This window comes from Ambystoma mexicanum, chromosome 11, assembly GCF_040938575.1.
Source record: "Ambystoma mexicanum isolate Mex_15411 chromosome 11, UKY_AmexF1_1, whole genome shotgun sequence".
Lineage (NCBI taxonomy): Eukaryota > Metazoa > Chordata > Amphibia > Caudata > Ambystomatidae > Ambystoma > Ambystoma mexicanum.
In genome coordinates, this window is record NC_090934.1 from 44,338,366 (window position 1) to 44,355,857 (window position 17,492).

Genomic DNA, 17,492 nt, shown 5'->3' on the forward strand with positions numbered 1-17,492 from the left:
GGTGGCGATAGCACGGAGGAAGCCAAGACTAGAGACATTGAGTAGGAGGGTTCGCGATAGCACGGAGGAAGCCAAGACTAGAAATACTGAAGAGGAGTTTGGTGATAGCACAGAGGACTAGAAGACCAGAGACACTGAGGAGGAGGTTGGCGATAGCACTGAGGACTGCAAACTAGAAACACTGAGGAGGAGGGTGGCGATAGCATGGAGGAAGCCAAGACTAGAGACACTGAGGAGGAGGGTGGCAATAGCACGGAGGAAGCCAAGACTAGAGACACTGAGGAGGAGGGTGGTGATAGCACAGAGGAAGCCAAGACTAAACACACTGAGGAGGAGGGTGGAGATAGCACTGAGGACTCCAAGACTAGAGACACTGAGGAGGAGGGGTGTGCTAGCATGGAGGACTCCAAGACTAGAGACACTGAGGAGGAGGATGGTGATAGCATGGAGGAAGCCCAGACTAGAGACACTGAGGAGGAGGGTGGCGACAGCACGGAGGAAGCCCAGACTAGAGACACTGAGGAGGAGGGTGGCGATAGCACGGAGGAAGCCAAGACTAGACACACTGAGGAGGAGGGCGGCGATAGCATGGAGAAAGCCAAGACTAGAGACAATGAGGAGGAGGGTGGCGATAGCACAGAGGACTCCAAGACTAGAGACACTGAGGAGGAGGGTGGCGATAGCACGGAGGACTCCAACACTAGAGACACTGAGGAGGAGGGTGGCGATAGCACGGAGGACTCCAATACTAGAGACACTGAGGAGGAAGTGGGCGATAGCACGGAGGAAGCCAAGACTAGAGACACTGAGGAGGAGGGTGGTGATAGCACGGAGAAGCCAAGACTAGAAACACTGAGGAGGGTGGCGATAGCACGGAGGACTCCAGGACTAGAGACACTGAGGAGGAGGGTGGTAATAGCACGGAAGAAGCCAAGACTAGAGACACTGCGGAGGAGGGTGGCGATAGCAGGGAGGAAGCCAAGACTAGAGACCCTGAGGAGGAGGGTGGTGATAGCATGGAGGAAGCCAAGACTAGAGACACTGCGGAGGAGGGTGGCGATAGCAGGGAGGAAGCCAAGACTAGAGACACTGAGGAGGAGAGTGGCGATAGCACAGAGGAAGCCAAGACTAGAGACGCTGTGGAGGAGGGTGACAATAGCACGGAGGACTCCAAGACTAGAGACACTGAGGAGGAGGGTGGCGATAGCACGGAGGAATCCAAGACTAGAGACACTGCGGAGGAGGGTGGCGATAGCAGGGAGGAAGCAAGACTAGAGACCCTGAGGAGGAGGGTGACGATAGCATGGAGGAAGCCAAGACGAGAGCCACTGCAGAGGAGGGTGGCGATAGCACGGAGGAAGCCAAGACTAGAGACACTGAGGAGGAGGGTGGGGATAGCATGGAGGAAGCCAAGACTAGAGACACTGCGGAGGAGGGTGGCGATAGCACAGAGGGAGCCCAGACTAGAGACACTGTGGAGGAGGGTGGTGATAGCACGGAGGAAGCCAAGACTAGAGACACTGAGGTGGAGGGTGGCGATAGCACAGAGGAAGCCAAGACTACAGACACTGAGGAGGAGGGTGGCGATAGCACAGAGGAAGTCAAGACTAGAGACACTGAGGAGGAGGGTGGCGATAGCACAGAGGAAGCCAAGACTAGAGACACTGAGGAGGAGGGTGGCGATAGCACGGAGGAAGCCAAGACTAGAGACATTGAGGAGGAGGGTGGCGATAGCACGGAGGAAGCCAAGACTAGAAACACTGAAGAGGAGTTTGGTGATAGCACAGAGGATTAGAAGACTAGAGACACTGAGGAGGAGATTGACGATAGCACCGAGGACTGCAAACTAGAAACACTGAGGAGGAGGGTGGCGATAGCATGGAGGAAGCCAAGACTAGAGACACTCAGGAGGAGGGTGGCGATAGCACGGAGGAAGCCAAGACTAGAGACACTGAGGAGGAGGGTGGTGATAGCACAGAGGAAGCCAAGACTAAACACACTGAGGAGGAGGGTGGAGATAGCACTGAGGACTCCAAGACTAGAGACACTGAGGAGGAGGGTGGCGATAGCACGGGGGAAGCCAAGACTACAGACACTGAGGAGGAGGGTGGCGATAGCACGGAGGAAGCCAAGATTAAACACACTGAGGAGGAGGGTGGCGATAGCACAGAGGACTCCAAGACTAGAGACACTGAGGCGGAGGGTGGTGATAGCACGGAGGACTCCAAGACTAGACACACCTAGGAGGAGGGTGGCGATAGCACGAAGCACTCCAAGACTAGACACACTGAGGAGGAGGGTGCCGATAGCACAGAGGAAGCCAAGACTAGAGACACTGAGGAGGAGGGTGGCGATAGCACGGAGGACTCCAAGACTAAACACTCTGAGGAGGAGGGTGGCAATAGCACAGACGAAGCCAAGACTAGAGACACTGAGTAGGAGGGTGGCGATAGCATGGAGGACTACAAGACTAGACACACTGAGAAGGAGGGTGGCGATAGCACGGAGGACTCCAAGACAAGAGACACTGAGGAGGAGGGTGGCGATAGCACGGAGGACTCCAAGACTAGACACACTGAGGAGGAGGGTGGCGATAAAACGGAGGACTCCAAGACTAGACACACTGAGGAGGAGGGTGGCGATAGCACAGAGGACTCCAAGACTAGAGACACTGAAGAGGAGGGTGGCAATAGCACGGAGGACTTTGGGAGAGGTCTAGAAGAGAGTAGTGAGGAGGTTACAGGTGCAAGGGAGGAGGTTTGCGGTAATATAGAGAAGTTTCAGAAAGAGCTGGATGAGACTGACTGGTGACAATATGTAGGAGCCAGCTGGAGAGGTGTGATAGGGTATCAGGGAGCAAATGGCAGCAAGTTAAAGGAAGTTGGTGGAGACAGTGAGCAGCAGTGTGCAAGACAGCAGGAGGTCGGTGGGAGGGGTTAGCAGGATGCAATATATAAGTAGGTGGAAAAAGAACATCAGAGGACTAGAGGTTGTAAGCAGTTGATTGGTGGTTGGTGGAAGTGTTTCCCATCCTTGACAAAGAGGTCGTGGAGAGGAGGTTGAGAAGGAGAAAGGGAGAAAGATGGAGATGGTAAGTGGAAGGGCACTGGACAGTCAGATCATGGCAGTGACTGCAGGCCTGGATGGCCCAAGGCAGGTGACAGAGCAATGCGGACGAGCGACTTCCCAGCAGCAAAGATATCTCCTGGCCAGGGAGGCAAAGCAGGGGACCGAGAGCGAGTCCCTGGGAAGAAGAGCGGGAGCGGTCTGGTAAACCAGAGGACCCACCGCTCCCTCGCTCGGCTGAGCAGCAGAGGACCAGGTCCTCGCTGAGGCTGGAATGCTGGAGCATGAGCTGGATACCCTCCAAATTCTATATGTTTGAGGTGGCACGGCAAGGCCAGCAGACCGTGGACTGTCCTGGAGAAACTTAAAAGCCAAGTATTGAATTGAATTGATTTGATATTTTATTTCTATCACACTCGTACATGTTAGGCAGAATCACATTTAGTACCCTTTGGGAACACTACACACAATTAAGACTACAAGTATCAGTACAATTTCTCCTTTGGTACACGGCTGTACTACACAGTAATGTGGTAGCAGTGGCTGAGCAGCCGGACTTATCTCAAGAGTAAAGTGAGCAGTACAAGAGGTTACACAAAGGGTTAGCAATCACAGTGATTCAAACAAACACTTACTCAAGGTTTCTTGGTAAAAGAGTATACATTTATTTACACGGTCTGTTGCAAAACATTCCACTAGCAAGAGCATCTCAACATCACACACTAGTATACTACAATACACAACCAATAAGTTACTGAACAAGTTCAGCTCCCCTGAAGTGTGAGCAAAATGGGACTTCTGTTACTTTAAAAAAGGGTAAAAAGACAAGGTTAAAAGAATTAAAGCACAAATACTTTCAGAGGTAGGGCAAATAGTTTCAGTTCACTACAACCAACAATTCAATTCAATAGGCCTGGGCCAAAGTCAATGGTTCAGAGTCTTGGATAGGACAGCACAGTTCTGGTAGTAAACGGTTAAGTCTTTGCCACGGTTTTTAGAAGTAGTTGGTCAGATGAAAAGTTATATGTCGGTTTAGTGAAGGGCACGCATTCGAAGTTGGGAAAGTTTCACAAACTTACACTGCACAGAAAGGATTTCCTGACCGTGTTTGCACAGTACCTTAGGTATGAAGGAAAGAGTTAAACACAAGAAGGACATTTCCTAAAAGAAATGGCGAAAGAAGATGACCAGAGTCTTTTTTTACAGAGGGGTCTTGGGCGCCATATTGGAAAACATGACTGACCAGAGCTTTAGCTACCGGGGTTCGCGGGCGGGAAAAATCATGGTAGTTTGTATTAAACCACTGCCACCAGCCATTTCAAGAGGGAAAGGGTAACATTTGACTGTCACATGAGTGTTTAGACTAAGGGAATGCTATGCAACCCCTCCAGCTCGCTATAGTAAGATAGGGTGTGCTGGGTCTGTACATTTAAAAGACTAGTAAATTCAGTTTTAACTTTACATGCTCTGGGAGACAGTAGTCGGTCTGAGAGAAGGTATTTAAACCTTGGGATATTCCAACAACTTTTCTATCAATTCAACCTTTTTGCCTTTTACAGTGAGATTTCTAGCTTTACACATTTCTCTCAATTGATCGACTGTTAAAGTGACTGGGGTCTCCTGTTTGTAGCTACCCATATCAGGCATGATAAAACAATTGCTTCTCCAGTGGTGCTTAGCCTTGTGAGGGTTATTTGAACAAAGGTAAAATCAGCACTCAGTGTAACAACTATACTTCATCCTCACCACTGTACACCAGTGTTAGGCAGACTCACATGCAGCACCCTTTGGGAACACTACAGACAATTAAGACTACAAGTGTAAGTACAATGTCACCTTTGGTACAAGCTTGTACTACACAGTAAAGTGGTAGCAGTGGGTGAGCAGCCATACTAATCTCAAAAGTAAAGTGAGCAGTACAAGAGGTTACACAAAGGGGCAGCAATCCCAGTGATTCAAACAAACACTTACTCAAGGTTTCTTGGTAAAAGAATATACATTTATATACACAGACAGTTGGAAAACATTCTACTAGTAGGAGCATCTCAATATCAACATCTAATACACTACAAAACATCCCTGTGCCACTGCACTGAAGGTGCTGTGTGACATGCAAGAAAAATATGATGCCTTGGAGTTGTTTTAAAACTTCATATCCAAAGAACACAAAAATAAAACACATTGAAAATGAAAGGTTTACAGTCCCAAAATATAGCAAAAGAGCTAACAGTACACAAGTGTTTCAGAGCGCGACAAGGCAAGGGAGGGGAACAGGGGAGAACAAAACAACGATCTTACTAGGCCCAGTGACATTGAGAACGCGCAAGTGCATGGGAGAGGGGGGAGAGGAAAAGTGCATGGAAGGGGGAGAAGTGGAAAATGCGGAACAAAGGTGAAACAGATAAATAATAATAAATAAATACATAATAAAGGCAACAGACTGTGGTAGTACAGCCGGCAAGTGGCAATTGCTGGGTTTAAGGCAGCAGACAGGGTAGGTCTGATAAGTGCAGGAAGAAAAAGGGGGGGACTGTATGGTACAGATACAGACCCCAGTGCAAGGGATGGCCCGGAAGCAGTATGGCAGGATGGCAGGGTGAGCAGGTAGCTGGGCCCAGAGGACAGAGGGTGGCCAGATGCATGGTGCCAAGTGAGAACAGATCAGCAGGGGAGAGGGGGAGTGAAGGCAGAAGCAAAGAGGATGGTCTTGAGGTGCTTCCGGAACCGGAGATGGTCTCCTCAAGTTTTAGAGTGGCAGTGAGGCTGTTGCAGAGGGAGGCCCCAGCCGAAGACAGAGATCTACCCCCAGCTCCTTTCTTTGAAAAACATTTGACCCTGATGGAGTTGGAGGTAGAGGAGCGAAGAGCTTGAGCGAGGAGGTATTTGCGGAGGGATAGCTGAATGTATTGTGGACCCAGGCCCCAGAAAGCCTTGTGGACAATGCAGAGGGTTTTGAATTTAACCCTTGCATCCACTGGGAGCCAGTGGAGAGATACGATCCCAGGGCTTGAGGCCAAGGACAAGTCTCGTAGTCCTGTTCTGGTTTATTTGCAGAGGGCGGAGAGTAGAGGCAGGTAGATTTAGAAAGAGGCTGTTACAATAGTCCAAGCTAGAGAGAACGAGAGCTTGGGAGACAGTGAGCTTCTGAGGGAAGGAGAGGAAAGGCAGAGAAAGGAGGTGCAGTAGGAAGTTTGACTTTTTAGAAACATCAGAGATGTGGGTGGAGAAGAAAAGTGTGGAGCCAAAGATGACCCAGAGGTTCTTAGCCTCGCAGGTGGGGGTAGGAGGACGGCCAGGGAGTGAGGGGAAAGGATGGTGAAGTAGTGCCGATGAGGAGGGTCTCCGTCTTGCTGGCATTCAGACAAAGATCATTGTCAGCACACCAATCTTGAATGGCAGTTAGGCAATCAGAGATGAGAGACGGAGAGAAGGTGGCCGAGGGCAGCCTGAAAATGAGTTGAGTGTCGTCAGCGTAGCACTGGAAATTTGAGCAGAAAATGGCAATGCAGTGGGCGAGAGTTGCCAGGTATTGGTTTAAAAAGCCAGGGCGAGAGGTTAGACCCATGGGGAACACCACAGGTAGAGAGGAAGATAGAGGATAGGATGGACCCAAGTTGGACTGAGACTTGCTTGAGGACCTTTCTTCCTTCACCAGGTTAAAGGAAGCCTTCCCAAAAGCTGCAACCATTAGATAAGGGCAGAGACCTTCTTTTGGTTAGAACTTTCTTTTGCGGGATAGGAAGCTCAGTTCCACAAACACGCCAAGAGGCAATATGAATATTTGGCTTCCTGGCATTTCAGCGACAGTTCACAGAGCATACTGGTGTCTTTGGGTTGCACTTAGTCTTTCTCTGGTATTTCAGCGACAGTTCATGGAGCATCCGGGTGTCTTTGGGTTGCACTTAGTCTTTCCCTGGTGTTTCAGCGAAAGTTCACGGAGCATCCTGGAGTCTTTGGGTTGCACTTAGTCTTTCCCTGTTATTTCAGCGACAGTTCACGGAGCATCCTGGTGTCTTTGGGTTGCACTTAGTCTTTCCCTGGTATTTCAGCGACAGTTCATGGAGCATCCGGGTGTCTTTGGGTTGCACTTAGTCTTTCCCTGGTATTTCAGCGACAGTTCACGGAGCATCCTGGAGTCTTTGGGTTGCACTTAGTCTTTCCCTGGTATTTCAGCGACAGTTCACGGAGCATCCTGGAGTCTTTGGGTTGCACTTAGTCTTTCCCTGTTATTTCAGCGACAGTTCACGGAGCATCCTGGTGTCTTTGGGTTGCACTTAGTCTTTCCCTGGTGTTTTAGTGACAGTTCATGGAGCATCCTGGTGTCTTTGGGTTGCACTTAGTCTTTCCCTGGTGTTTTAGTGACAGTTCATGGAGCATCCGGGTGTCTTTGGGTTGCACTTAGTCTTTCCCTGGTGTTTCAGCGACGGTTTACAGAGCATCTTGGTGTCTTTGGGTTGCACTTAGTCTTTCCCTGGTATTTCAGCGACAGTTCACGGAGCATCCTGGTGTCTTTGGGTTGCACTTAGTTATTCCCTGGTATTTCAGCGACAGTTCACGGAGCATCCTGGTGTCTTTGGGTTGCACTTAGTCTTTCCCTGGCCTTTCAGCGACAGTTCACGGAACATCCTGGTGTCTTTGGGTTGCACTTAGTCTTTCCCTGGTGTTTTAGTGACAGTTCATGGAGCATCCTGGTGTCTTTGGGTTGCACTTAGTCTTTCCCTGGTGTTTTAGTGACAGTTCATGGAGCATCCGGGTGTCTTTGGGTTGCACTTAGTCTTTCCCTGGTGTTTCAGCGACGGTTTACAGAGCATCTTGGTGTCTTTGGGTTGCACTTAGTCTTTCCCTGGTATTTCAGCGACAGTTCACGGAGCATCCTGGTGTCTTTGGGTTGCACTTAGTTATTCCCTGGTATTTCAGCGACAGTTCACGGAGCATCCTGGTGTCTTTGGGTTGCACTTAGTCTTTCCCTGGCCTTTCAGCGACAGTTCACGGAACATCCTGGTGTCTTTGGGTTGCACTTAGTCTTTCCCTGGTGTTTTAGTGACAGTTCATGGAGCATCCTGGTGTCTTTGGGTTGCACTTAGTCTTTCCCTGGTATTTCAACAACAGTTTATGGAGCATTCTGGTGACTTTGAGATGCACTTAGTCTTTCGCTGTTACGTTATTTTGGTCCAGCCCTCACTTTACTGCAGACTTTCTCACTCAGGCTGCGAAGGTCCGGAGTTCCAACACTCTACCAAACTACTAGTTAGCAGTTATAGAAATACCCAAGTGAGGCACTTACACCCAAGTGGACAACAAACAAAGCTCAGCCACTGCGCCTGCCAGGGAGTACTTTCCCCCCTCATGGGAGCACAAGAGGGTCTTCTGCAGTTGATCTGTAGGGGCTTTTCCCGCAGAACCTTCTGTGGTCAAATTCTGAAATGTTCTCATCACCAGTGTTTTCCTATGGCCCCTCCCATTCCCCAAAATTGAGGGAAGCAGATCATCCGCTCATATTCACCCCAAGTTATGGATTACAAGCCCCATTTCACTCCTTCTCAAACCCTAGTGGTACAGGAACATAACAAGTGTATTTGTAGAGCACATATCCACCCCAGAGGGGTATCCTGATGCTATTGACAGATAACAGATGTTTATTGTTACCTGACTCAATGGTACTCATTTCATCAACCTCAGAAATATGAAGAGCTGAGGGGACCTTCTGGGATTTGAACCTGTGACAATGAGGTCAAACACAGGTCCCAGTAGGGGGTGCATGAGTCCACTGAGCCACAGACTGAGTCCTACTGAGAGACTAACGGAATGCTCTTTGTTCCCTACTCTGCATGCCCTCTGGTCCCTAGGCATGCCCTCTGGCCCCTACTCAGCATGCCCTCTGGTCCCTAGGCATGCCCTCTGGCCCCTACTCAGCATGCCCTCTGGTCCCTAGGCATGCCCTCTGGCCCCTACTCAGCATGCCCTGTGGTCCCTAGGCATGCCCTCTGGTCCCTACTTGGCATGTCCTCTGGTCCCTACTCGGCATGCCCTCTGCTCCCTAGGCATGCCCTCTGGCCCCTACTCGCCATGCCCTCTGGTCCCTACTCAGCATGTCTTCTGGTCCCTAGGCATGCCCTCTGGTCCTTACTTGGCATGTCTTCTGGTCCCTACTCGACATGCCCTCTGGTCCCTAGGCATGTCCTCTGGTCCCTACATCATGCCCTCTGGTCCCTAGGCATGCCCTCTGGTCCCTACTCAGCGTGCCTTCTGGTCCCTACTCGGCATGCCCTCTGGTCCCTACTCGGCATATCCTCTGGTTCCTAGGCATGCCCTCTGGCCCCTACTCGCCATGCCCTCTGGTCCCTACTCGGCATGCTTTCTGGTCCCTAGGAATGCCTTCTAGTCCCTAGGCATGCCCTCTGGTCCCTACGTCATGCCCTCTGGTCCCTAGGCATGCCCTCCGGTCCCTACTTGGCATGCCCTCTGGTCCCTACTCAGCATGCCCTCTGGTCCCTACTCGGCATGCCCTCTGGTCCCTAGGCATGCCCTCTGGTCCCTACATCATGCCCTCTGGTCCCTAGGCATGCCCTCTGGTCCCTACTCAGCATGCCTTCTGGTCCCTACTCGGCATGCCCTCTGGTCCCTACTCGGCATATCCTCTGGTTCCTAGGCATGCCCTCTGGCCCCTACTCGCCATGCCCTCTGGTCCCTACTCGGCATGCTTTCTGGTCCCTAGGAATGCCTTCTAGTCCCTAGGCATGCCCTCTGGTCCCTACGTCATGCCCTCTGGTCCCTAGGCATGCCCTCCGGTCCCTACTTGGCATGCCCTCTGGTCCCTACTCAGCATGCCCTCTGGTCCCTACTCGGCATGCCCTCTGGTCCCTAGGCATGCCCTCTGGTCCCTACTCGGCATGCCCTCTGGTCCCTACTCAGCATGCCCTCTGGTCCCTAGGCATGCCCTCGGGTCCCTACTCGGCATGCCCTCTGGTCCCTAGGCATGCCCTCTGGCCCCTACTCGCCATGCCCTCTGGTCCCTACTCGGCATGCCTTCTGGTCCCTAGGCATGCCTTCTAGTCCCTAGGCATGCCCTCTGGTCCCTACGTCATGCCCTCTGGTCCCTAGGCATGCCCTCTGGTCCCTACTCGGCATGCCCTCTGGCCCCTATTCGGCATGCCCGCTGGTCCCTACTCGGTATGCCTTCTGGTCCCTAGGCATGACCTCTGGTCCCTACGTCATGCCCTCTGGTCCCCAGGCATGACCTCTGGTCCCTAGGCATACCCTCTGGTCCCTACTCAGCATGCTGTCCGGCTCGTCTTGTGCTCATGGTTTAACGCCACTAAGTGCTTGCAGTGCACAACAAAAAAACAGATATATGCATTTGATTGGTGCAGAAGGATGTCTTAGTTCCTGTAAAAAATATTCTAAGATCAATGCCCACAATTCACTTTTCCAATGTTTCCTTTCTAAAGGGATAGAGAGACTCAGCCACCTATGTACAAACATGCTTATCGTGCTAGCAGGCTGACTGTCCTTAGGTTACTCATCATGGACAGTCCACACATCGCATGTCCTGGTCACAGCCATTACTGACATTTCTGGCCCCTATTGCTGCCAGCCTCCGCATCACTTGTCACTTCCAGTCCTCACATCACTGGTGAACTGGGGTGTCCGACCCAGCCCTTTAAGGTGAGGTAGCAATATTTTGAGATGGATGGGGATGCAGAATATACTGAAACATCAATAATCAAACTAACTCAGGAAGTTGGCAAAGTGTAACTGTTTTAATATCAATTATCTAAAACAGGGAGTTACAACGAACACCAATAAATTTGCTCGATCTTCACCCTCAATGCATTTCTTGAAAAAGCTACTTTTAGACAAAAAATCTGTCATCATTTGACATCAACCTATGTTCCAAACTACAAAAACCTACTTGGGAAAGTGATAGGATTTCAGAGAACCTCTAGGTATACGTTCCATACTGACAGGGGAAGGTGATTGGGTCTCTAACATCAGGTGCGGCAACTAAGTCTTCCCTTACTACAGGTCACTACGAACATCATAGAATACACAACGTCCCCTTGTTTATACAAACTATATTGCTCTCAATTACGTGTCCCTCTATAATTGGTTGGCACCCTCGTACCCCTCTGTAATATTCCATGTACCTAAGCAGCATGCAGGCTAACATCCAGGTGATGGTGGGCTGGTCATAACCATAGCTTCCCTACATTGCTGGTCATGTTAACTCCCAGTGCTTGGAAACAGTTGGTCACTGCCCGCCCTTACATTGCCAGTCCTGCTCACTGCCAGTCCTTATAAAGTTGTTCACTGCCAGCCCTTACATTGCTGGTCATGCTCAATGCCAGTGCTTAGAAAGTCGGTAAATGCCAGCCCTTACATATGATATGATATGATATGACATGGCATTTATAACGTGCCTATACACAAGTGTTTCAAGGCGCGACGAGGCAAAGGGGGGAACAAAGGGAGGACAAAACAACTATCCTACTAGGCCAGGTGTCATTCAGATCACGCAAGTACATGGGAGGGGGGAAAGGAAAAGTGCGCAGGGCGAAGGGAGAGGGGAAAAGTGCAGTGCATGGAAAGTGGAATAAATATGACACATAAAAGCCAGCTAGTGGCAAGTGCAAGGAAGTGCAGACGTAAGTGCTAGTAGGGGGGACTGAAGGGATACAGGAAACGGTCCCAAGTTTAGGGGTTGCCAGGGATGCCGTGCAGGCGGGTAATTGACGGGGCCTGGGCCAGAGATCAAAAGGGTGGCACAGGTAGCCAGTGCAATTACGGTCAGGAATTCAGCAAGGGAGAGGAGGAGAGTAAGCAGAAGCAAAGAGGAAGGTTTTGAGGTGTTTCCGGAACCGGAGATGGTTCTCCTCAAGTTTCAGGGAGGCAGGAAGGCTGTTCCAGTGAGAGGCCCCTGCTGAAGAGAGTAATCTGCCACAAACTCGTTGCTTGGAGAAGCGACTGACCCTAAGGGAGTTGGAGGCAGATGAGCGAAGAGCTCGAGAAGGGAGATATTTAGGTAGAGAGAGTTGAAGGTATTTCGGTCCCAGACCCCAGAAGGCCTTGTGTAAAATGCAGAGGGTTTTGAACTTAATCCTCGCAGCCACTGGGAGCCAGTGCAGAGATTTCAGTCCTGGAGAGATACGATCCCTGGGCTTGAGGCCAAGGACACGTCTCGCAGTCCTGTTCTGGATAAGTTGCAGAGGGCGGAGAGTAGAGGCAGGCAGATTTAGATAGAGGCTGTTACAGTAGTCCAGCTTGGAGAGGACCAGGGCTCTGGAGACAGTGAGCTTCTGGGGGAAGGAGATTAAAGGAAGAATACCTCTAAGGAGGTGCAGCTGGTAGTGTGACTTCTTAGAGACATCAGAGATGTGAGGGGAGAAGGAGAGTGCAGAGTCGAAGATGAACACAAGTTTTTTAGCCTTGCAGGTGGGAGTGGGAGGAGGGCCAAGAGAGGACGGCCAGAGAGCTGCAGGGAAGGAGTGTAACGCTCACCTGACTCCCACAGAGGCGCTGGTCTAGTCTGGGTTGCTGTGGCCTCTTCGAGCGTGATGCGCAGAACTCGGAACACCGACTGAACAGGACCCTCAAATCTTGCTTGTCTGGCCCGTAGGAATATCCTTCTGCAGATGAGAAAGGGGATTAACAGTCTGCAGAATAGTGTGCTTGCTCCCCCCTTCCTCCCTTTGTTCTTCTCTAACTTCCTCCGAAATCCCCGGTTGAAGCTCACCTTATGGTTTGAAAGGATGAACTCTCCATCCTGCTTCTGGTGCAGGGGCGCGTGTTTGTCTAGTTACTTCACTGGTTTTCAGAATGGCGCTGGCAAAAGCCATTTGACTTTTCCGAGCGGAACGCCGTAAGTATGAAGATTACAAAAGTTCAAGTGTTGAGCCTCCTTTTCTGTTGCCTTCCTAACCTGTGATCTGTCCTTTATTTCAGGTGCAGAATGAAGGCGATGCGTTGAGGGATTGAATTGCCGATGGTAAACTCAGGTGAGTTAGCGATGGGGGCGATCCCTCTTAATGTCTTTATATTCCTCCAGTAATGTCTTTTGTCCTTTCCCCATAGGGGCCGGGGTGCCGTACCTGCCAACGAAGCGGCGCCGACCCGAAATGAGGAATGGTCCACCAACAGAAGACTGGTAAGTGTTATGGCAGAAAATTAGGCTTTCCTCATATGTTCCTTCTGCTCCCCTTTTGTCTCTTCTTCTCTCCCCTAGGCGCAGAGATGTGGCGACCGGTGCAGACAGTCGCGGTGGAGCCAGAAGAACTCCCGAGGACAGGTGAGTGAAGCGCGGCGCTGCAGCGAGCAACGCAGTGCTTTTAAATGAAAGTCTTTTCTCAGGAACGCTGGCGTGAAGGTTCCAGATGCAGGTAAGAAGTTTGATAAAATTCTTGGTTTTCACCTTTCTCTTCTCTTCTTTCCTTACAGGTGTTCCAGGATCGAGGTGGGCGTGGCTGGAGACCAGATGCAGGAGCAGACACGGTGAGCATTCAGCTGCTTGGATGCAGAACAACGCGAAGCGTGAGCTACTGTCTGAGCGTGGCTTAAATAGCCCCCAAAGTAGTTCCAGGTAAGTATCCTTCCCTGGCCACGCCCGAGTGGCAAAATGGTCCCAATGAAAAAATAGTCCCTTTCAGGTCTCAGGGAGGCCTGAATCTTGCAGCATGGTCTGCATCAGGTAAGTGCACAAAACACCTTCCTTTATGAGGCGCCTATGGCACCAGGATTGATGTCCAACATGAGCCTGGCGCCAACGGAGCCAGGACAGAGTCCAAAGAGCCCCTATAAGGGGAAGCTGGGCTTTTACCCGGGGGCATGATGCCTGCTCCCGGGGGTGCTGGGCCTGGCCTGGTGCCCCGGGGGTAGGCATCATGACAGCACTCCCCCCCAAGGCCCCTCCCAAGGTCGTTCCCTCTGGAGGTTTCGGTTTGTTTGGGAAATTCCGATGGAACCTTTTTACCAGCCGAGGTGCATGTATGTGGTCGCTGGGTTCCCAAGACCTTTCCTGAGGCCCGTACCCTTTCCAATCAATTAGATAGAAAAGTTTTGATTTTGAGATCTTAGAATCCAAAATGTTCTTCACCTCGAATTCAGGCTCCCCATCTATCTGGATTGGTTCTGGTGGCTTTATTAATCTGGTTCCTGGTTGCACTGGTTTCAAAAGTGACACATGAAAAACGGGGTGAATCCGCATGTTAGCTGGCAGATTGAGCTTGACTGCCACTGGGTTAATGATAGCTTTGATCGAGTAAGGGCCCAAATACCTTGGATTAAAAGTTCGAGGTCCCTTGAGCAATAAGTGTTTGGTAGCCAACCACACTTGATCCCCTATTTGGTATGGAGGCGCCTCACTCCGATGCAGATCCGCATTCTTTTTGTATTTCCCTTTCGCTTGTTGCAAATGTGCAGTTGCATCCTTGAAGGCTTGAGTTATCGTGGAATGCAAATGGTCCACTGCGGGCATTTCAAGGCTCAGAGGTGAGTCCAGGTCTGAAGTACAAGGGTGATGTCCATATAGGGTATAAAAGGGGCTTTGTCCAGTTCCAGAGTGTACCGAGTTATTGTATGCATATTCGGCCACCCATAAAATATCCTTCCAATTACCCTCCGATTGGTGCAAAATACATCGTAGGAATTGTTCAAGGGTCTTGTTCGTTCTCTCTGTCTGACCATCGGTCTGTGGGTGGTGGCTGGTTGAGAGTCTTACGTCGATTTGTGCCAGTTGACAACACTTTCTCCAAAAATGAGAAATAAACTGGCTACCCCGGTCGGAGACTAGTATGGACGGGAATCCATGCAAACGGATGATATTTTCAAGGAATTCCTCGGCTAGGACAGAAGCTGAAGGTAATCCTTTCAACGGAATAAAATGGGCCATCTTGGAAAATAAATCCACCGCAACCAGAATAGTATTGTACCCATTACAATGGGGCAGGTCCGTGATAAAATCTAGTGACAAGGTGTGCCAAGGTGCTGGTGGAATGTCTAAAGGCTGAAGAAGACTGGCGGGTTTTGTCTTTTGGCCTTTGTTTTGGGCGCAAACTCGACAGGACATCATGAAAGATTTAATATCCTTTCGCCAGGAAGGCCACCAGAATTGTCGTTTAATTTTTTCCTCAGTTTTGGCAATGCCAGGATGTCCTTCCATCAGGGTATCATGATGACGGGAAATAACCAGTTCTTGCAATTCCTTTTCTGGCAGAAATAAGAGTCCTTGGAAGTAAGGTAGGCCATCGTTGACCGAAAAGTAAGACCCCCTTTGGATCCAATCCTGCAAGGCTGTAGAGTCCAGGAGTTGTTTTACCCGTGCTTGAATGTCTTCAAGGGTTTGTAAAGAGGTTATCCCAAAAATTCTTTGTTTGGGAATTATTGGCACAGGTTCTGAGTTTGTGTCTATTTCTCCCATTCCTATTCGAGTTAGCGCGCCCGCTTTGCCATTCTTACAGCCGGGGCGGTAAGTGATTACAACATCGAACTCAGCAAAGAACAAAGCCCATCGGAGCTGACGTGACGATTGAGCCTTGGCAGTTTTTAAATATTGTAAGTTTTGGTGATCAGTGATCACGGTGATGGTATGCCTGGCGCCAAGAAGATAATGCCGCCAAGCCTTAAAGGCGGACTTAATGGCTAATAATTCCTTGTCGGTGATTGCATAATTTACCTCAGGCGGCGAGAACTTTCTGGACCAAAATGCTACGGGGTGCAGTTGGTTGGTTTCAGGGTCTAACTGAGACAGGACAGCTCCCATGGCTAAGCTGGACGCGTCGGTTTCGACTATATAAGGGAGATCGGGACGCGGGTGCTTCAAAATAGGTGCGGACGTGAATTTAGCTTTCAATTCTTGAAAGGCCTGTTCGGCTTCCTCGGTCCATTCGAAGCGTTTATTTTTTCGCAAGAGTGCAGTGATGGGTTGTACCACACGTGAAAATTCCGGGATAAATCTGCGATAAAAATTAGCAAAACCAAGCATGCTTTGGACACCTTTCACCGAACTAGGTGATGGCCATTTGAGGATGGCATCCACTTTTCGTGAGTCCATTCAGACCCCTTTAGGTGTCAGGATGAATCCAAGAAACTCAACCTCGGTGGTATGGTAAACGCACTTTTCCAGCTTTGCAAACAGTTTGTGCTGGCGCAATTTCTCAAGGACGGCCCTGACATGCTTTCTGTGATCAGATTCCGAAGAGGAGTAAACAAGAATGTCATCGATATATACGACAACACAAACATCGATGAGTTCCCGAAGGACATCGTTCATGAAGAATTGGAAGGCAGCAGGCGCGTTGCACAACCCGAAAGGCATCACCTGGTAGTCGAATAATCCATATTTTGTACGGAAGGCCGTTTTCCATTCGTCGCCTTCTTTTACTCGCACCAGATAATAAGCCCCCCGGAGATCTAACTTGGTGTATACGCAAGCGTCCTTCACCTGGTCAAGGAGATCAGGGATCAGAGGCAGAGGGTAACGGTTTTCAACAGTTATCTGGTTCAATGCGCGGTAGTCGATACAAGTTCTAAGGTCGCCTTCTTTTTTGGGCACGAAGAACAAAGCCGAAGATGCCGGAGACTTTGACGGGCAAATGAAACCATTGGCTAGGTATTGATCTAAATATTGTCTCAAATGCAGATTCTCAGGTTCAGTAAGGGCATAAATCCTGCTACAAGGGGGTTGTGCACCGGGCACCAGATTGATTTGGCAATCGTACGATCTGTCGGGAGGTAACGTGTTGGCCTTTTCCTTTTGGAAGACGTCCTGAAAGTCTTGGTATTCCGGAGGTAGTTGCATGGAGACAGAGGTTACAGACGCTAGACTAATCTTCAGATTTTCTGGGTAGCAGGTTTGTGCACAATCCGGGAAGGTTATTCTCTTCGCTCGCCAATCAATTCGAGGATTATGTGTCTCTAACCAAGGGATTCCGAGAATAACCTGAAACTGTGGAGCCTTGATTACATCAAACACAACTGCCTCCCGATGGCCGTCCGGACCTATAAGTGTCACCTCAGCAGTGGAATGTGTTACCGGTCCAGAGGCAATTTCGGTTCCATCGACTGTGGTGATGACATCTTTGCTGGGTTTAGGACGCGGAGGGAGGTTAATCCTAGAGACCAATTCATGATCCACATAATTTCCTATAGCCCCACTATCGATGTATGCCTTTATTGCATGCAACCGCTTAGGCTGTTCCGGATCTGCGAGGACCATTGGCACAATGGAATGCGAGGTCTGAGAGTTAGTTTTCAAGCTCGGCAAGCGGACCCCTACGCTTGTCGGGCGTGGTCGTTTCCCGAAACAGAGTCTTCATGGTTTTTATCAGCGGCTCCTACCACCTTCTTGGGCGGTTTTGCCGGGCAATCTCGTAGAAAGTGTCCAGAGGACCCACAATAAAGACATAATTGCATCTGCCGTCTTCTTTCACGTT

General features: G+C 50.1%; 2 protein-coding genes across 2 annotated transcripts; both read left to right on the forward strand.

Annotated features, from left to right (window-relative positions):
* Window positions 1-1,303: 1,303 nt before the first annotated feature.
* On the forward strand, window positions 1,304-1,795 carry LOC138504898 (prothymosin alpha-like). Its single transcript, XM_069625302.1, has one exon. It carries the CDS (start codon window positions 1,304-1,306, stop codon window positions 1,793-1,795), a length of 492 nt encoding a protein of 163 aa, XP_069481403.1.
* An 83-nt stretch (window positions 1,796-1,878) lies between these two features.
* Window positions 1,879-2,244, forward strand: LOC138504899 (glutamate-rich protein 1-like). The gene has a single exon (XM_069625303.1). The coding sequence runs from the start codon at window positions 1,879-1,881 to the stop codon at window positions 2,242-2,244; it is 366 nt and encodes a 121-aa protein (XP_069481404.1).
* Window positions 2,245-17,492: the final 15,248 nt, after the last annotated feature.